At 45.9% G+C, this 20,903-nt stretch overlaps 3 protein-coding genes and 1 non-coding gene across 17 annotated transcripts in view; 1 reads left to right on the top strand and 3 right to left on the bottom strand.

The window, feature by feature from the left end:
* The window catches only part of LOC126960890 (circumsporozoite protein-like), a 109,737-nt gene extending 90,888 nt beyond the window's left edge, over nucleotides 1–18,849 (bottom strand). The window contains exon 1 of the mRNA XM_050800711.1: nucleotides 18,156–18,849. Within this exon, the coding sequence (XP_050656668.1) occupies nucleotides 18,156–18,840 (685 nt within the window). The 5' untranslated portion in view covers nucleotides 18,841–18,849. The remainder of the gene's footprint in view (nucleotides 1–18,155) is intronic.
* Nucleotides 1–20,903, bottom strand: part of BAALC (BAALC binder of MAP3K1 and KLF4) — a 1,274,875-nt gene that overhangs the window by 824,736 nt on the left and 429,236 nt on the right. The window lies entirely within an intron of this gene.
* Nucleotides 9,337–9,462, bottom strand: LOC126961934 (U6atac minor spliceosomal RNA). Its single transcript, XR_007728514.1, has one exon. It is a non-coding gene; the product is annotated as a U6atac minor spliceosomal RNA (small nuclear RNA).
* Nucleotides 18,827–20,903, top strand: part of UBR5 (ubiquitin protein ligase E3 component n-recognin 5) — a 154,533-nt gene continuing 152,456 nt past the window's right edge. For 4 of the 6 annotated variants that reach the window (XM_050800626.1, XM_050800629.1, XM_050800630.1 and 1 more), the window contains exon 1: nucleotides 18,829–19,015. In XM_050800626.1, coding sequence (XP_050656583.1) covers nucleotides 18,954–19,015 — 62 coding nt within the window. In that variant the 5' untranslated portion in view covers nucleotides 18,829–18,953. Of the gene's footprint in view, nucleotides 19,016–20,903 lie in introns of all 6 variants that reach the window. The other 2 variants (XM_050800627.1, XM_050800628.1) reach the window with 2 other exon arrangements.

The raw sequence follows: 20,903 nt of genomic DNA on the forward strand, positions 1-20,903 counted from the left end.
CATTTGTTGTAACTTTGTCTTTTGATAACCTTCTTCCAATCCTGGGTCTCCATTTAATCACTGACCTTCCCTCATTGGGTAGCTATAGAGAAAAGAGGGTAAAAAGAGAAAGAGAAGGAAGAAGTGAATAAAAGATAAAGAAAAGGTGTGTGACCTTTTCCTCTTCTCTTAATCACTGAAATAATACACCACTGATTTCCCTATGCATGGGAACTCCAGAACTTGAGCTAGTTCAAGGTAGGTGCCAGAGCCAACCTTTAATCATTGGTTGATTCAATAACCATGTTCTGTAATATTATTCTCAACATTTGACAATGACATTACTCATAATGATTGGTATCTCTGTGTGAACATGGCTGAAAGACCAAGGCTAGGCTAATGGTCCTGTATAGACTGCACATATAAAACCGAATTTTTTTTTTTTTTTTTTGAGATGGAGTCTCACTCTGTCGCCAAGGCTGGAGTACAGTGGTGTGATCTCGGCTCACTGCAACCTCTGACTCCCTGGTTCAAGCGATTCTCCTGTCTCAGTCTCCCTAGTAGCTGGGATTACAGGCACATGCCACCACACCCAGCTAATTTTTATATTTTTAGTAGAGACGGGGTTTCACCATGTTGGCCAGGATGGTCTTGATCTCCTGACCTCGCGATCCGTCCACCTCGGCCTCCCAAAGTGCTGGGATTACAGGCATGAACCACTACGCCCGGTCATAAAACCGATTTCTAGTCTGTGGAAACAACCACTCATTAAAGCATCTGGTGCCATTTGTGCACCCGCCTATTTTGCCTAGTCACTTCCCTTCTGCAAAACTCATCATCTATTTCTGATTACAAAATACTAGGTTAGTCTGTCTGCCCTTGTTTCTAGCTAATCACAAGTATGATGTTCTGATTCTGCTAAATACCAAGGAAAATCAGGAATACAGAAGTCATAGGCTCTGACCAAAGTAGTGAGTGTAGAGTTTTACATATGAGGTACTCAAAACATCTGCTGAATGAATAAATACATGTTTTTGAGAATTGTCTTTCCTACACCAAGGTGAAAGGGTATAGTGATAATCTGACAGAATTTAAAAGCAATATTGGGACCGGTGTGGTGGCTCACGCATGTAATTCCAGCACGTTGGGAGGCTGAGGCTGGAGGATCACTTGAGGTCAGGAGTTGAGTCCAGCCTGACCAACATGGTGAAACCCCGTCTCTACTAAAAATACAAAATTAGCTGGGCGTGGTGGCGCATGCCTGTAAACCCAGCTACTCGAGAGGCTGTGGCAGGAGAATTGCTTCAACCCGGAGGAGGAGGTGTGGTGACCTGAGATTGCACCACTGCACTCCAGCCTGGGCAATAAGAGCGAAACTCCGTCTCGAAATAAATAAATAAATAAATAAATAAATAAATACACTATTGGGATAATTAATAACAGTATCTACTCACAGGTGTTGCTGAAGATGGAATGGACTAATATTGTGAAAATGTCCAGTAAAACTTTAGAGCCCTGGCCGGGTGCAGTGGCTCATGCCTGTAATCCCAGCACTTTGGGAGGCCAAGGTGAGTGGATCGTGAAGTCAAGAGATCGAGACCATCCTGGCCAACATGGTGAAACCCCGTCTCTACTAAAAATACAAAAACTAGCTGGGCGTGCTGGCGCGTGCCTGTAGTCCTAGCTACTTGGGAGGCTGAGGCAGGAGAATTGCTTGAACAGAGAAGGCAGAACAGAAGTTGTAGTGAGCCGAGATTGTGCACTGCGCTCCAGCCTGGCAAAAGACCCCTCTGTCTCAAAACAAAAAACAAAACACAACAAAACCCACAAACTTTAAAGGCCTATACACATGTTAATTAGCATCAGTATATGGAATATAGATATTATGGATAACTAGTCCAAAGATTAGGAGTCAAATATCCACTCTTCCCCAATGGTCCCTAATTGTGTGACCTTGGGAAAGTTACTCAGAGTTGCTCTCTCAGACTTATTTTTCTCATCTGTAAAGTGGGGATATTCATACAGTTATTTTCCTTCCATGTATAGATTAGAGAGTTATTGCAGAATGCTTCAGAAGTTGTAAAACATGATGTAGATGTTGATTTTTGTTTGTTTGGATGATTATTACATGATCCAGTGGACAGAATGCCAACGGATACACACTATTACCCCAAGAGTGACAATTTTAAAAAATACACTTCTCAGAAAGTGTATCCATTTAGGGTCGGTGCATATGGTTGTTGAATCTGTGGACCCCTCAAGGGGTCCACTGCACTCCAGCCTGGCTGCCAAAGCGAAATGTTCCAGCCACTGAGGCAGTCATAATTAAATCAACCTCATTGTAAGTATCAGGAAATCCGTCTCCCAAGCACTCTTTCCATGACTTCTAATGGATAGCAAAATTGGAAAATTTGTATTCCCTGTGGGTTTGATAGTGACAACACTGGATAGAGAATTGTGAGCTGAGTTCAAGGCCCAATTGTACTTTCTGATTGTGTGGTCACAGACAAGTCATTTATCACTGCTTAGCTGGAGAAGAGAATAATGCAATCTACTCTGCAGGACTTTTAGGAGGCTAAAGTAAGTTTGTGCATGAAATGTCATTTTGTAGACTGCAAAGCACCAAACAAATGTAAGTATTGGTATTCTTCCCAGACACTGAGGGAGATGTTACTGAGCACTAAAATTTCCTGACACGTAAACAGCAGAAGTAGAGAGAATTGGTGGGGGCGGGTGGGGGGAGAGGCGTGGCGGAGGTTGGGGAGCAAAAGGCCTGGATAATTCACACACTGGAATAATCAACTCCTGAATCATATAGACTTAGCCAACCTGGGTCCAATGTAGAGCTCTGGTAGCAACTGCAGTGGCTGGAAAATGAGGCCTAGCAGGAAAAGTTGAAGGGGCTGTTTCTTCTACAGAAAAGATAGATGAGAAGGAACCCGCGCTTTCCAGGTACACACAGGCAGCCTTGGGAAATGTGGCCAGCAGATGCGCACCATTTCCAAAGAGAAGGGGCTGACAGGTGTCTGGTGAGGATTTGTTTGGATGGACAGAGTGGGAGTTTTCTGTACCATACAGCAATGGAGCAGGCCAAAGCTGGCTCTAGAGCTGCTATGAGCTGGTCATGTACTCAGCTGAGAGCCCCCGGCAGGCGGAGCAGAGCAGGGGAGACAGCAGCACGGAGTTTGGTCATGTTGAATAAACAGGCTGGCCCCTCACAGTGAAAGTTTTGTCTTTGTGAGATGGAGCTAAAAGATGCCCCAGGACAGGGACCTTACTTTGGCAGGTAGCTCACCCCAGAACTAAACTGTACTTTAATCCCTAAATTTGTTCCTTATAACAATTTACTACAGCCTTACATAACCCTAAATATACAGCAAAATTCTGAACTAGGCATGGTGGGGCACGTCTATAATCCCAACTACTTGGGAGGCTGAGGTGAGAGGATCACTGGAGGCCAGGGGTTCAAGCCCAGCCTGGGCAACATAGTGATAGTCATTACTCATTCATTCATTTCTTATCTTCTGGGCTAGTGACACTTACACACTGGTAGAAAAACCAGGATGAATATCACCTCAGTTTTTCCATGAGGAAGTACACTGAACAAAGACAAGCTTAGTGAATAACTGTGGTATAAAGTAGAGGAATGGAAGGCCAAGCCAGGGGGATGGCTTGAGGCTAGGGGTTCGAGACCAGTCAGGGCAACATAACAAGACTCTGTCTCTACAAAAAATAAAAAAAAATAATTAGGCTGGGCGTGGTGGCTCATGCCTATAATCCCACACTTTAGGAGGCAGAGGCGGGTGGGTTACTGAAGATAAGGAGTTCAAGACCAGCCTGGGCAACATGGCGAAACCCAATCTCTAGTAAAAATATAAAAAACATTAGCCAGGCATGGTGGCAGGCACCTGTAATCCCAGCTACTTGGGAGGTTGAGGCAGGAGAATCGCTTGAACCCGGGAGGCGGAGGTTGCACTGAGCCAAGATCATGCCACTGCACTCCAGCCTGGGTGACAGAGCAAGACTCTATCTCAAAAAAAAAAAAAAAAAAAAAAATTAGCCAACATGGTGGCGCCAAACTGTAGTCCCAGCTACTCAGGAGGCTGAGACAGGAGGATCACTTGAGCTCAGACAGTTAAGGCTGCAGTGAGCTGTGATTGTGCTGCTGCACTCTAGTATGAGCAGCAGAGCAAGACCCTGTCTCAACAGAAAATAATAATAATAATAATAAAGAAAAAGAGAAGAACTAGAAAGAGTGAGCCATGGAATCAGGGGTGGGAGCCATCTCTCCTAACTGTGGAGAAGAGAATAACATCATAGAGGAAGTAGCATTGGGGTCAGGGAGTGCAGACAGGTAGCTTTCGGCAGGGCGACCGACCAATGGCAGGAAGGGTGTTTAGGGCATGAATCTTTGTGTGGAAGTGGGTATTTGATTTTTTATTATTCATGGGTTTTACCATGTCTTTAACTGAAGTGTAGGCTTTTTTTTTTTTTTTTTTTTTTTTGGAGACAGGAGTTTCACTCTTGTTGCCCAGACTGTAGTGTAATGGCGCGATCTCACTGCAACCTCAGCCTCCTGGGTTCAAGCGATTCTCCTGCCTCAGTCTCCCGAGTAGCTGGGATTACAGGCATCTGCCACCACACCCGGCTAATTTTGTATTTTTAGTAGAGACAGGGATTCTCCATGTTGGTCAGGCTGGTCTGAAACTCCCGACCTCAGGTGATCCGCCTGCCTCGGTCTTCCAAAGTGTTGGGATTACAGGCATAAGCCACTGAGCCCAGTCTCGTAGGCTTGTTAAGAACAGCAAGTGTGCATTATACTTCTTTCATGAGCTGTGCAGCTCCCAGCACAGTATTCCCTCTATATCCATGGAATCAATGTCTCATTCTGTCCTGCTTTCCCATTTCTTGTCCACAATTTCTCCTCAGAGACACTGCTCTAACCACATCCTTCCTCTAGGCTTTTATTTATCCTTCACATGTTCAAATCATATCCATCTTGTGAGGCCACCTTCCCCCCCCCCACTTTTTTTTTGAGACAGGGTCTCGCTCTGTCGCCCAGGCTGGAGTGCAGTAGCACGATTTCGGCTCACTGCAAACTCCACCTCCCGGGTTCAAGGGATTCTCCTGCATCAGCCTCCCGAGTAGCTGGGATTATAGGCATGTGTCACCATGCCTGGCTAATTTTTGTATTTTTATTAGAGACGGGGTTTCGCCATGTTGGCCAGGCTGGTCTCGAATGTCCGAACTCAAAGTGATCTGCAGCCTCAGCCTCCCAAAGTGTTGGGATTACAGGCATGAGCCACTGTGTCTGGCCAGCCACCTTCCCTTTTTATCCTGGAGAGAAAGGACTCAATCTCCTTTGAACTCCTATTTATAAAGCTGAACCACAAGAAATTGTTGTTTCTGTAGATCAAAAATGGTGAAATACTGGCTATTTTATGAGGTTCAACCTAGTATACCTTCTCCTGACTCAGCGCTCAGTCTCATTTTGTAGTACTTTCCATCACTAGAATAACAGTTTTTTTCTTTTCTGTCTTTCTCTCTGCCTTCTACTCCCACCCCCACCAAATGGAAGCCCCATGAGAGCAGGACCTGTGCTCTTATTCTTTGTTGTGGTTCTAGCGCCCAACATACTGCATGGTACATGGTAGGAGCTCAATGTTTGTTCAGTGAATGAATGAATGCTTTGCCCTGGGGTTTGGGCATTAAACATATTTGATCTGGTTGTGGGATTGCGTAAGTCTCTCAGTTCTAAAAGTCAAGTTGTGAAAATAAATAAATATTTAAATAAATAATAAAAAGAAAAAAAATAAAGCCAAGTTGTGGGGTATAGCAGGTCAGTGTTTCCTCAAATCACTGGTACACTAGAAACACCTGCAAAGAGTTTCTAGGGGAGCAAAAGTCCTGGATAATTCACAAACTGGAATAATCACAGATTCCAGGCTGACTCCAGATCAACAAAATCACAGCAGTGTGGAGCAGCCCAGAAATCTGTAGGTATCTTTGTCTCCAAAGATGAGTCTCAGGTAGCCACTGGAATAGCTATCAAACCTGCACTTGTGCACGACCAGATTCCATGCACCCACGGGGCATGAACTGCAACTGTCTTGGTAATTGCCGGGTTCTCAGTGCACGGCACAATGCCTAGCAGGTGGCAAAGAGCGACAAACAGTTGTTAATGCATCTTGGAGGTCTTTTAATATTTCTGAGAGCACCTTAAGCTGCCAAGGCCCATTAGGCTAGTTGAAAGAGGTCTTAGAGGATTGACCCTGAGAACCTAGGGTCCCCTTGCGCTCCCACACTTCAGACGCTTGTATATTTGTGGCAGTGTGTAACAAGCCAGGTGTTACTGAGCAATTTAGCCTCCCCGAGCCTCAGATTCTTATGTGAAAAGAGGGCATTAGGTTAAATGACCACTAGGGTCCCATGGGATTGATCTTGCTTTCCATAATGACTACTACATACTGTGTGACTTTGGGCAAGTTACTTCTCTTGTTGAAGCATCTGAAATCTCACCTCTCCCACTTCTTGTCACTGACTGTAAGCCCCATGAGGCTGGCAGAAACCTTACTTATCCCATAGCATGTATCTGTAATAGTGCTTGGCATACAGTCATATATAGTCTCATATATATATATATAGATTATATATATGTATGTATGTATTTATTTTGAGATAGTGTCTTGCTCTGTCACCCAGACTGGAGTGCAATGGCATGATGTTGGCTCACTGCAACCTCTGCCTCCTGAGTTTAAGCAATTCTCATACCTTAACCTCCCCAGTAGCTGGGATTACGGGTGTGTGCCACCTCGCCTGGCTAATTTTCTTGTGTTTTTAGTAAAGACGGGTTTTGCAATGTTGGCCAGGCTGGTCTCCAGCTCCTGGCCTCAAATGATCCGCCTGCATCAGCCTCCCAAAGTGCTGGGATTACAGGCACGAACCACCTCACCCAGCCAATAAATCACTTTATTGGATGAATGATAGGGATTTTTTTTAATGCAGTGAAAAGGTAGAAGCTAGCTTAATTAAAAATTGTATATATAAACCTGAACTCAGTATGCTGCTAGTTGAAAACTTAAAAGTGATACATATCTTTCCTTCTTTATTTATTTATTTATTTATTTAGGTAGAGATGAGGTCTCCCTGTGTTGCCCAGGCTAGTCTCAAACTCCTGGGCTCAAGCGATCCTCCACCTCGCCTTCCAAAGTGTTGGGATTACAGTTTGAGCCCCTGTGGTTGGCCCCTCTTTTTAAAATAGCAAATGTATTGAGATATAATGCACACACTATAAAATTAACCCATGTAAAGTGTGTAATTAAAAAAGCTGGGTGCAGTGGCTCACACCTGTAATCCCAGCACTTTGGGAGGCTCAGGTTGGTGGATCACCTGAGGTCAGGAGTTTGAGACCAGCCCAGCCAACACGATGAAATCCCATCTCTACTAAAAATACAAAGATTAGCTGGGCATGGTGGCGGGTGCCTGTAATCCCAGCTAGTCGGGAGGCTGAGGCAGAAGAATCGCTTGAACCTGGGAGGCGGAGGTTGCAGTGAGCCGAGATCGTGCCATTGCACTCCAGCCTGGGTGACAAGAGCAAAACTCCATTTCAAAATAGTAAAAATAATAATGCTATAATGAACATTTGTGTAGAAGTTTTTGTGTGAACATACATTTTCAATTCTCTTGGGTTGGTATCTAGGAATGGCTTATGGTAACTCTGTGTTTGACTTTTTGAGGAAGTGTCAAAACTGCCAAACTGTTTTCCAAAGTAGTTGCTCTATTTTACATTCCCATCAAGAATATATGAAGGTTTTAATTTTCCACATCCTTGCCAACATTTATCTGTCTTTTTAATGTTAGCCATCTTAGCAGTTGAGAAGCAGCAGTATCACATCATTGGTTTGATTTGCATTTCTTCGATGACTAATGATGTTGAGAATATTTTCATGTGCATATTGGCCACTTGTATATATTCCTTAGAGAAATACTGATGGAAATAATTTACCCATTTTATTTTTTCAGATTTTTAACTTTATTTTATTTATATATTTATGTATGTATTTGTTTTTCAGACAATGTCTCACTCTGTTGCCCAGGCTGGGGCGCAGTGATGTGTCTCAGCTCACTGCAACCTCCGCCACCCATTTCAAGCAACCCTCCAGCCTCAGCCTCCCGACTAGCTGGGATTACAGGCTGGAACCACAGGTATGAGCCACCACACCCAGCTCATTTTGGTATTTTTTGTAGAGATGGAATTTCACCATGCTGCCCAGGCCGGTCTTGAACTCTTGAGCTCAAAGAGATCCACCCGCCTCGGCCTCCCAAAGTGCTAGGATTACAGGCATGAGCCACCACGCCTGGCTGGATTTTTAACTTTATTTGGCACTATGATGTGTTTTATCCGGGTTAGGAGGCTTGACTTAATTTCAGACAACTCAGTGCTCTCTGATAGTCTTTTATCCTAATATGAGCTTTAATTTTTCACCTTCAAAATACTTATTTTCCAGACTACAGTCCTTGATGGAACAGTCGGGAGTCAAATATCCTGCCTTCTACTTTTTGTATTATTACATCTTCACAACCCAGGACTTTACTGTTTTTTACTCATCTTCTTTCATACGTTTAAAACCAGGTGCAGTGGCTTATGCCTGTAATCCTTCAGCACTTTGGAAGGCTGAAGCAGGAGGACTGCTTGAGCCCAGGAATACCAGATATAGTGGCACACACCTGTAGTTCCAGCTACTTGGGAGGCTGAGGTGGGAGGATCACTTTAGCCTGGGAGGTTGAGGCTGTAGTGAGCCATGATTGTGCTACTGTACTCCAGCCTTGGATGACAGAGAAAGACCCTGTCTGAAAACAATAAATAAATTCGAGCTCATTTTCAGCCTCTTGTTTCCCCTTTGCCCATTTAAAAATGGGGTTATTTGTCTTTTTATTGTTGAGTTGTAAGATATATATATATATATATATACACACACACACATACACACATATATACATACTCCAGACACTAGTCCCTTATCAAATATATAATTTGCAAATATCTTCTCCCATTCCATGGGTTGCCTTTCTTGACGGCATCCTTTGAAACACAAAAGTGTTAAATTTGTTTAAGTCCAATTTATCTATTGAATTAAAATAAAATGAGTTAAATTCAATTTATCTTTTTTTTTCTTTGCTGTTTGTGCTTTTATATCTAAGAAACCATTGCTTAATCCAAGGTCACAAAGATTCACTCATATGTTTTCTTCTGAATTTTAGAGCTTTAGCTCTTGCATTTAGGTTTACAATTCACCTTGGGTTAATATTTCCATATGTATATAGGTATCAGGTAGGGTTGGTCTTTAAACAACAACAACAACATGATGTTTGGATGCCATGAAGTAGGTGGCAATGCCTTAACCTCATGCATGTTGTCAGGTCTGAGAGCCTCTTCCATCCTTGTCAAGGGGAGTGCTAATGTTCTCTCCTTTCATATAAAACATTATTTTTATCTTTCTATCTTTTTTTTTTTTTTTTTTGAGACAGTCTCGCTCTGTCACCCAGGCTGGAGTACAGTGACGCAATCTCAGTTCACCTCCCAGGCTCAAGTGTTCCTCCTCCCTCAGCATCCCCAGTATCTGGGTCTATAGGCGTTCACCACCATGCCTGGCTAATTTTCTGTGTTTTTGGTAGAGAAGGGGTTTCACCATGTTGCCCAGGCTGGTCTCCAACTATCAAGTAATCCACCCGCCTCAGACTCCCAAAGTGCTAAGTTTACAAGCATGAGCCACTGTAAAAATATCTTTTTTTTTTTTTTTTTTGAGACAGAGTCCCGTTCTGTGGCCTAGGCTGTAGTGCAGTGTCGTGATCTCGGCTCACTGCAACCTCTGCCTCTGGGTTAAAGCGATTCTCCTGTCTTAGCCTCCCCAGTAGCTAGGATTACAGGTGTCTGCCACCGCGCCTGGTTAATCTTTGTATTTTTAGTAGAAACGGGGTTTCATCATGTTGGTCAGGCTGGTCTCGAACTCCTGACCTCAGGTGATCTGCCCGCCTCACCTTCTAAAGTGCTGGGATCACAGGCGTGAACCACTGTGCCCAGCCAAAAATCTTTTCTTATAGTGAAATTTAGCACACATCTAGAAAAGTATGCAAAATAAAAATGTACAGCTAAGGCTGGGCGCAGTGGCTCATGCCTGTAATCCCAGCACTTTCGGAGGCCAAGACGGGTGGATCACTCGAGGTCAGGAGTTCGAGACCAGCCTGGCCAACATGGTGAAACCCCCTCCCTACTAAAATATAAAACATTAGCTGGGCGTGGTGGCGGGCATCTGTAATCCCAGCTACTCAGGAGGCTGAGGCAGGAGAACTGCTTGAATCCAGGGGGTAGAGGTTGCAGTGAGCTGAGATCACACCACTGCACTCCAGCCTGTGTGACAGAACGAGACTCTGTATTTAAAAAAAAAAAAAAAAAAAAAATTGTACAGCCAAGTAAATGATAATAAATGAACACCCTGTAACCAAAACCCAGGTCAAAAAATAGATCACTGTCAGCACTCCAGAGATTCCCCTTGTGCTACTTTCTAATGAAAACTCCTTCCTCCCCCATAAAGTAACTGCTACCCCTTAAGGTAACCTCGTTTGCTTTTCTTAGTTTTGCTCCCTAAACATGCATCCTTAACAACAGAGTGTCACTTTGCCAGTTTTTGAAGCTTATATCAGTGAAATTGTACCATTTCTGATTTCTTTTATTTAACATTATTTTTGTGAGATTCATTCAGGTTTTGCAAAGAGCTTTGGTTCATTCATATTTATTACTGCATGGTATTACACTGCATGAACATGCCATAATATTCTATTTTTCATGGTTATTTGGATTATTTACAGTTTGGGGCTGTTACAAAGAATGCTGCTATGAACATCTTTTTCTGTCTTTTCTGTTCAAACAATTCTCCTGCCTCAGCTTCTCATGTAGCTGGGATTACAGGTATGCACTACCCAGCTGATTTTTGTATTTTTAGTAGACACGGGGTTTCACCATGTTGGCCATGCTGGTCTTGAATTCCTGACCTCAGGTGATTCGCCTGTCTCGGCTTCCCGAAGTGTGGGGGTTACAGGCGTGAGCTACTGCGCCCGGCCTATTTTTTATTAAAAAAATTTTTTTTTTTTTTAAATAGAGATGGGTGTCATTATGTTGCCTAGGCTGGTCTTGAACTCGTGGGCTCAAGTGATCCTCCTGCCTCCTCCTCCCAAAGTGCTGGGATTATAGGTGTGAGCCACCATGCCTGGCCCCTCCATGTATTTAGATCATCTTTGATTTCTCTAAAGAAAAATTCTTTTTGATATAATATAATTTATTTAAAGGAAGGGAAGATCATTCACCTTGGGTAGATATAAGGAGAATTAATATCAGAAAAAGTCTTGGGTTAGTCAAGAAGAGATGGCATATGAGCTGAATCTTGGAAAAAAAAATGTAAGAGTAAATTAGGTAAATAGGACAGAAGTGTATTCCAGGCAGAGAAACAACACAGGCAAAGGTATGGTATCAAGAAACCATATGATACATAACTCTAAGTAGTTGGAAAACACTGATACATAAATGCAAAGAAGAGAGTGGCAGGGGCGACTGATGTAGACAGGGGCCACTACCTGGGAAGCACAGAACACTCAACCAAAATTTGGGGATGTGGGTAGACCTTCTAGTAGCTGACATCTCATCCGTCTTCTGGTCCTCTGTGCTATCAAACTACTCATCCATGTTACAATGAAATTCAATGTACTTGAAGCTTCTGCTCTCTGTGTGTTTTTTTTTTTTTTTTTTTTTTTTTAAAGAGACAGGGTTGGCTGGGTACAGTGGCTCACATCTGTAATCCCAGCACGTTGGGAAGCCAAGGTGTTACCTGAGATCAGGAGTCCAAGACTAGCCTGGCCAATATGGTGAAACCCTGTCTCTACTAAAAATACAAAAATTACCCAGGCGTGGTGGTGGGTGCCTGTAATCCCAGCTACTCGGGAGGCTGAGGCAGGAGGATTGCTTGAACCCAGGAGGTGGAGGTTGCAGTGAGCCCAGACTGTGCCATTGCACTCCAGCCTGGGTGACAAGAGTGAAACTCTGTCTCAAAAAAAAAAAAAAAAAAAAAAAGAGAGAGACAGGGTCTTGCTCTGCTTTCTGGGCTGGAGTGCAGTGGTGCAATCATGGCTCACAGCAGCCTCGATCTCCAGGGCTCAAGCAATTCCCCTGCCTCAGCCTCCCCAGTAGTTAGGACTACACGTGTGCACCATTATGTCGGGTAAATTTTTTTCTTTTTTGTATAGATGGGGCCTGGCTATGTTGCCCAGGCTGGTCTTGACTCCTGGCCTTAAGTGTTGGGAATATAGTTGTGAGCCACTGTACCCAGACAATGTGTTGCTTTTTTTGAATTCTCCTGGTAACACCTGAGTTCTTTCAGGGCATTCTGGGTCTATATACATACATTTCTGTAGCGGTCATTTCAGTTGCCATTGACGCATATATGCTCCATTTGTACCATGGGTATAGATGAACATCCAAGAGCTCTTGTTTTCAGAGCTTCTTTTTCCCTCATGAGGACACTGCATTTGTATATTCTTTTCTTTCTTTCTTTCTTTTTTGAGATGGAGTCTCGCTCTGTTGCCCAGGCTGGAGTGCAGTGGCACAATCTCGGCTCACTGCAAGCTCCACCTCCTGGGTTCATGCCATTCTCCTGCCTCAGCCTCCTGAGTAGCTGGGACTATAGGTGCCCACCACCACGCCCAGCTAACTTTTTGTATTTTTAGTAGAGACGGGTTTTCACCATGTTAGCCAAGATGGTCTCGATCTCCTGACCTTGTGATCCGCCTGCCTCGGCCTCCCAAAATGCTGGTATTACAGGAGTGAGCCACCGCACCCAGCGCGCATTTGTATTTTCTGAATTCTTGGCTTGGACTTAGGTAGTGCTGTTTCATGAATTCCCTCCAGGAAATATCCTTGTTGTGTACACACAGCCTGCAAAGGATGCAGAGCAGGGCCAAGAGAGTGCCCTAGATCTTTAGAGGATGCCATCTCAGTCACCAGGGCCCCCATCCAGATTCAACATTTCGGTTCACTGGTTGTAGTGGGGATCAGTATATAGATCTGAAGAGCAGAATGTGTTCTCTTCCTTCTCATTGAGCCCAAGAGGTGTTTACCGGTTTACCCTAATGGATACAACCCAGGAACAGCCGGATGGAAGAGATGCATAGGACTAGGTATGGGAGAGAAGCGTAAGGAGCTTCCATGCCTTCTGTGTTCATGCCACTCTCCCAGCACCTCCACGTTGTCAGCGGTCTGGAAGCTCCTCAAAAATACTTTAAACCTGTGTACAGGCTTTGTGCATCTTTTATTGGTTGTTCTTATATATTATTTAATCATTTTTAATATTATTTTAAATGGTGTTTTAAAATGTTAATTTCCTAATTCTTTTTTTGTATATAAGACAATGAATTTTTGTTGGACATTAACCTAGCTATTAACAGCTTAGTTAGTTGAACAACCTAGGAGCAACCCTTAACTACTGTGAGATGGAGTGGGATTGGGTCCCAGTCGCCTGTGGTAGTAAAACACTTATCAGCCCACCTTTTATTGGCGTTTCTCCTATCCTCATACATTTCTCCATTCCCACACAGTGCTTCCTGCAATCAGCCTCCAAATAAACGATTTACAGCCAAATCCTTGTCTCAAGGTCTGCTTTTGGGGAAACCAAATCTAAGATATGGCCTATTTCAGAGAGGCAGTCCTTCAGGTATGAACACTGAGTAAGAGGGGTTTGTTAGCACTCCCCACTGCACTGGGTGAAACTAGACATCAATCCCTGTTGTCTTAGCCCCAAGTACCTGTCAGACCTGCTCTACCTCAGCTTCTCAGTTTGTATTTCTGGAACTGAGATGCATCCCAGGGGAAAAAGTGGCTCCAAACAGAGGACTCACTTGGGTCTTATTCATTCCTTGGACCCTGCTTTGGTAATTCATCATTATTTTGTTAGCTTTCTTGGGCCATTAAGCAAATGTGAAGAAATACTTTGCCTGACTTTTCCAGCTGTCCTTGAAGGGAGAATTAGTTCAAATTATTAGAAAGGAGCTCCCTTTAAAAAGGAGTCTGTTTTCTAAGGTTGTACTGCACTTTACTCTTCAAAGAGCTTCTGTTGACCCCTGCTTATCTCCATTCCCTTATCTGTATTTCCTCAGCCCCCACACATGTGATGGTCTTTCACAACTCCATGCCTTTACTTGTTTTTCTCTGTTCAAAGTGTGACCCACCAAGGTGTTACAGCCCTGGAAGAGGAAAATTCTTCCTAATATGCCATCTGGGACAACAAAAAGGTAGCAAAGCCAAGATGATTATCAAAGACCAGAGAGGCAGTTTGCCAATAGGCTCTCTCGAGGGAGCAGACCAACTTTCAACCAGGAGAAAAAGTCTCAGTTCTAGGAAACTAGGAGTGGGTAAATCAAGTTGAAAGCAGGATAAAAGCATAATGAAAAGATGGAGAGATTTGGAAGAAAGAGAAGCGAGGCAAACTATGGGCATGGTGTGGTTAGGGGGCAATTCTAAAAAGATTAGATTTAAGCCAGGTATTCTATTTGCTCAGAACATTCTTTCTTCTTTGTTTTTTTTTTTTGTTTGTTTGTTTGTTTTTGAGACCCAGTCTCGCTCTGTCGCCCAGGCTGGAGTGCAGTGGCGGGATCTTGGCTCACTGCAAACTCCGCCTCCTGGGTTCATGCCATTCTCCTGCCTCAGCCTCCCCAGCAGCTGGGACTACAGGTGCATGCCACCACGCCCAGCTAATTTTTTTTTTTTTTGTATTTTTAGTAGAGACAGGGTTTCACCGTGTTAGCCAAGATGGTCTCAATCTCCTGACCTCGTGATCCGCCTACCTCGGCCTCCCCAAATGCTGGATTACAGGCGTGAGCCACCACGCCCGGCCTGCTCAGAACATTCTGGAAAGCTCAGCTTGGCCAGGTGTGGTGGCTCAAGTCTGTAATCCCATCACTTGGGGAGGCTGAGGCGGGTAGATCACCTGACATCAGGAGTTTAAGACCAGCCTGGCCAACATGGCGAAACCCCATCTCTACTAAAAATACAAAAAATTAGCTGGGCGTTGTGGCAGGCGCCTGTAGTCCCAGCTACTTGAGAGGCTGAGGCGGGAGAATCGCTTGAACCTGCGAGGCGGAGGTTGCAGTGAGCCAAGATTGCACCATTGCACTCCAGCCTGGGCAACAAGAGTGAAGCTCCGTCTCACAAAAAAAAAGAAGGCTCAGCTTAAGTGACTTTTCTTAATTCTCTTGGCTGGAATCACTTCCTCCTTCAACCTCCACATTACTCTTCTTCCATTTATCATATCATTTTTTTTTCTCTATTGGCTTTGAATAGTCTGCTCCTTCTAAATTATTAACTTCTAGATGGCAGTTGTGGTACAGTGGAAAGAACAATGGAATCCAAGTCAGAAGACCTGGATTTCAGTCTCAGCTTCAGTACTTACCTCAGGTGCTTGAGCCCTGGTGTCCTCATCTAGGTAATGGGGATATTATAATTTACCCTATAGTGTGATTCAAGTATTAAAAGGTATAAAGTGTAAAAGTTGAACATAGATGGGAGGGCAAGGTGGGCCAATCGCTTGACCCCAGGAGATCAAGACCAGCCTGAGCAGCATGGCAAAACCCCATCTCTACAAAAAAATACAAAAATTAGCCGGGCGTGGTAGCCTGTGCCCGTAGTCCCAGCTACTCGGGAGGCGGGGGCAGAAGAATTGCTTGAGCCTGCTAGGTAGAGGTTGCAGTGAGCTGAGATCATGTCATTGTACTCCAGCCTGCTGATGGGAATGAAATCCTGCCTTAAAAAAAAAAAAAAAAAGTGGAACATAGCATCTGACAAGTAAATGTTTCCATTTGCTGAGCCTAGGTGTCTGACATACATTACCTTATTTAGACCTCACTGCAACTCTGTGTAGATAGATAATTACTATGGAATATTTGACAAATGAGGAAAAAAGATGCAATGGTAGGTTAAATCTATTTTTTTTTTTTAAGATGGATTCTCACTCTGTCGCCCAGGCTGGAGTGCAGTGGCACGATTTTGGCTTACTGCAACCTCCGCCTCCCGGGTTTGAGCAAGTAATTCTCCTACCTCAGCCTCTGGAGTAGTTCGGACTACGGCCACAACACTCCCGGCTAACTTTTGTATTTTTAGTAGAGGCAGGGTTTCACCATGTTGGCCAGGCTGGCCTCAAATTCCTGACCTCAGGTGATCTACCCGCCTCGGCCTCCCAAAGTGCTGGAATTAGAGGCGTGAGCTAGCGCACCTGGCCAAATCTAATCTAAATCCAAGTAAGGCCACGTAGTTAAGTAGCAGAAACAGAACTGAAATTTAGATCTGGGCTGGGCGCAGTGGCTCCCGCCTGTAATCCCAACACTTTGGGACGCTGAGGCGGGTGGATCACCTGAGGTCAGGAGTTCGAGACCAGCCTGGCCAACACGGTGAAACCCTGTCTCTACTAAAAATACAAAAATTACCCATGGTGGAGGTGCCTGTAATCCCAGGCACCTCAATCACCTGAACCCAGGAGGCGGAGGTGGCAATGAGCCGAGATAGCGCCATTGCACTCCAGCCTGGGTGACACAGCAAAAACTCCATCTCAAAAAAAAAAAAAAAATTTTTTTTTTTAGATCAGTTTGGCTTGAAATCTAGTGGTGTCTACTGGTTTACCCTCCTTCCTCAGGACTCACAGGGACATCTAATAGTGACCTTGAAATCACTTTTTAGTCTAAACTAATCTGGGCCAATGGTTGAGCTGGTAACCTACAAAAGTGTTCCATTATCTGCCTCAACGGTACCGGTCTATCCTGATTTATAAGTAATTTTTCACACATTTTGCTCAAAAGAACTTCCTAAGCAAAACTGTGTGTGTGTGTAATTCATTAACAGACCACCTCTGTAGAAGGAACTTCATGTTCTCAGTTTTTGCCTTCGAAGAGGTACTTGATCTTTTAAAGGAGGTCATAGACCTTTGAGAAGAAAGTCCTGAATTGGTTCCTTAGGGGAAAAAAAAAAAAAAGATTTATTCGATTAAAAAAAAATTTTTTTTTGAGATGGAGTCTGGTTCTGTTGCCTAGGCTGGAGTGCAGTGGCGTGATCTCAACTCACTGCAACTTGCCGGGTTCAAGCGATTCTTCTGCTTCAGCCTCCTGAATAGTGGGGATTACAGGCGCGCACCACCACGCTTGGCTAATTTTTGCATTTTTAGTAGAGATGAGGGTATCACGAAGTTGGCCAGGCTGGTCTTGAACTCCTGACCTCAGGTGATCCGCCAGCCTCGGCCTCCCAAAGTGCTGGGATTACAGGCGTGAGCCACCAGGCGCGGTGGCCAAAACTCTGAACGTGTCTGATAGAAGGAATTCAGTTTTAAAAGATCCTATCTTGGCCAGGCGCAGTGGCTCAGCCCTGTAATCCCAGCACTTTGGGAGGCCGAGGCGGGTGGATCACCTGAGGTTGGAAGTTCGAGACCAGCCTGGTCAATATGGTGAAACCACGTCTCTACTAAAAAAGAAATACAAAATTAGCCGTGGCGCACGACTGCAATCCCAGCTACTCCATAGGCTGAGGCAGGAAAATCGCTTGAACCTGGGAGGCGGAGGTTGAGGTGAGTCAAGACCTCGCCATTGCACTCCAGCCTGAGCAACAAGAGCGAAACTCCGTCTCAGAAAAAAAAAATAATAATTTTCCGTTCTGATTCCACTGATAACAAATTGAACTCCTTTGTAGAACAGGTTTATCGTCTTTCATTAAAAAGTAATAAAAAATCAGGAATCATTTATATCAGGAAATTAGTGGAAATTTCCACATTTTGTCTTTGGACATGTGATGGTGGTAAGGAAACTGGGGAGACTGAGGAAATAGAAGTTGCTGCAAAGTCAACTCCATGATCCTACCATCTCTTTCTGGAAAGGCCCTTACATAACTACTTACTTTTCCAATAAAAGCCTGTATATGTCTTGCCCCTCAACTGATTTTACTAACTTCCACTTTAAATACAACTGCGGATGAAAGATGAGAGGCAACAAGAAACTCCTAAGGATCCGCCAAATAATTAGGGCTGCCCCAGGGGAATACGGGCGAGAGAACGCAAGAGCCCCTCTTCCTCCTCACCTCCTCTGGGACTCACACTTACCCTCCCTCCCGGCGGGCTCGCCCGCAGCCACCTCCTTCCCTAACACGTGCTCTCCGGAACACTCACTCTGGAGACATCCCACCCCCGGCGGGGCTGGGCTCGGGAGCCGAACGGACCAATCGGCACGCGCCTTACAGCGTCGTGGCCGGACAACGTTGAGCCGCCCAATCGAGGGGGCCTTACCGCCCGTTTCCCGGAGCCCCGCCTCTCGCCGCCGCGCCCCCGCCCGCCGGTCTCCTCCCTCCTCCTCCTCCTCCTCCCGTTCGCCCCTCCCCCGCCGCTCCGGAGCGGAGCCTGCGAGACGGAGAAACTGGGGCAGAAGTGAAGATGGCGGCGGCGGTGTTGGCGGCGGCGGCGGCGGCGGCTTCTCGCTAGTGACGCGCGGTGCGGGCTCATCTCCTTCTCCACCTCCCCTAGTTCGGACCCCGTCCGCCGCCGGGACCAGACCGTCCCCGTAGCCCGCAGCCAGCAGCCGCCCCTCTCCTCCCCCGGCCGCCCCTCTCCCAACGCCCGTCTGCCGCTGGCCGGCGGCGCGCCCCTGGTCCCGGCCGCCAGCCTCGCACTCCGGGCTGTCGCCGGGGGAGCGGGTGGCGTGTGGATTCGCCCTCCTGCCCACCCCTCCGGGCCACGGACACACGCCCGGCAGGGAGGCGGCGGCGGCCCCTGCGTATTTGCTTCCCTCCATTTGGGGACTGGGAGGCGGTGGCGGCTGTGGGTTTTGGGGAGGGGTAGAGGGCTGGGGGGCGGGCGAGAGCGGGAGGGGGCCGCCCTCGGGAGGAGGACGAGAAGGAAAGCACCATGACGTCCATCCATTTCGTGGTTCACCCGCTGCCGGGCACCGAGGACCAGCTCAATGACAGGTAATAGGGTCGGCGGGCGCGGGGGGAGGGGCGCCTTCCCTCCCTCCCCTCCCCCACGGGCCGTACCGGGCGGGTGCGGGTGTTTACGCGCCGGCCGGCCAGCTGGGGTGGGGTGCGGGGGTCCTTACTGCCTCCTGCTAGGCTCCTTCCGGGGCAAACTTCTGATCCCGGGGGCAGGGGGCCGCGGGGGGAGCGCGGTGTAGACGGGACTCGCGGTGTAGACCGGAGAGCGCGCTCCCCCTCCCCCTCCCGAGAGGAGCGGCGTTGAACTCGGCGGGGATGGGGGGATGGTTTCTGGCTCCCGGGGGGCAGGCGGTAATTACTGCCCGGCCAAGGCCCGAGGAATCCATATTAGTCAAAGTTGAATTGAGACAGACAATGCGGATGGGGGATGGTGGAGGTAAAAAGAGAGGGAAGAAGAGAAGCGGGGCCAGGGGCCCCGGGGTAGGCTGGGCTGGGCTTGTCTCGTCCCGTGCCCCCGGCAGCTGTGTCCGGTGGGGTGGTCTGGACCTGGGAATCCCGGGGTGGGGTAGGGGGGGAAGCCGATTCCCGGCATATCGCTGGGGGCAGGGGGGAGGTGATGGTTGGGGGAGGGAGTGAGGGAGGAAGCGCCATGATTATTGTTATTATTATTAAATTTGAGCCCCTGCAGTGAGGTTTGTCTGCCCCAGGAGGGGATGGATTCAAGCGGGGGTGGGGAAGTGCATTGGATTCCCTTTGCTCTCCTCCTGAAATGGTGCTGGCAGCTCCTGCTACCAGCCCCTGTGATGCGAGCTTTTTTGTTTCCTTTTCTATTCTAATGATAGTGTTTTCCTGAGTTGTAATTTGACAGCTGAAAACCGTGCGTAGAGTGTCAAAGGAAAACTCTTACGTTTGCAGTTCGCAATGCTGCTTTTCTTAACGCGCTGTAAATTTCTGGGTTGGGTTTGCTATGGGCGGAGGATGAATTATGATTTTATTTTATTTTTTGTCTTTTATGAGAAGGCTGCTTTGGTTTGGATTTCTCCCTTTCTTCCGCCACCGTTCCTTGCCAGTTTAGGATATTGAATTGCAGTGCCGCATGCTCTCAGGGAACTGTGATAAAGCAGGAAAAGTTCCTTCACTGTTGGAAAACAGACTCAGGAGGTGGTTGAGGGAGGCCTCCATTAAAGCATGTCTTAGAATCTCAGGCTCAGATCTAATGATGGGCTAAATGTTTACAGGATCAGAAAGTGGAGCATTTTAAGTCTTCCTCTCCCCCAATACTTCACTGCTCTCTACATTTCTTTTGCGTATAGAAGGCCATCTGGTCCCAAGTTTAGAAGTTAGGATTTTTGCTAAGTGACCGGGTGACTTAAGTTGCAGATGCCCTATTTGTTATGCGCTTCCCGGAGGGAGGAAGAGGCCTAACTTGCTGTTGAGATACTGGCCTCTTGTCTCTGTATCTAACCGCCTCAAGTGGAGCAGACAGCTTTTAAATCCAGAGCTGGCGGTTTAGTTTCTGCACTTGGTTCGGATTTGCCTAATCTTTGCTGTAGCCATATTGTATTTAACATGTTTGGGAATCTTTTGAAATACTTACTGAAAATACTAACCACTCAGAGTTGTCACATAATTTTTTAAAATTCTGAAATAACTTTTAAGTTATTTAACATTTTGTTATGTGGTTCTTAGTCTGATTTTACTGCATTAAAGATCTTTTGGAGACATTAACATAAGATATTTTGGTAAAATTTAGAAACAGGCTAGTAGTGAGGATAACTCTACGGTCATTAATAGAACCATGTTGGTAGTGCTTGTCTTGTTACTTACAAAACTACACCAGAGTAGGAGAGAAGTAGGGCATGTTTTCTATATTAGTCTTAACTTTATGTACCAAAAATCCTGACTAGCTTACTCAGTTGACTCT

The sequence above is a fragment of the Macaca thibetana genome, chromosome 8, assembly GCF_024542745.1.
Source record: "Macaca thibetana thibetana isolate TM-01 chromosome 8, ASM2454274v1, whole genome shotgun sequence".
NCBI lineage: Eukaryota > Metazoa > Chordata > Mammalia > Primates > Cercopithecidae > Macaca > Macaca thibetana.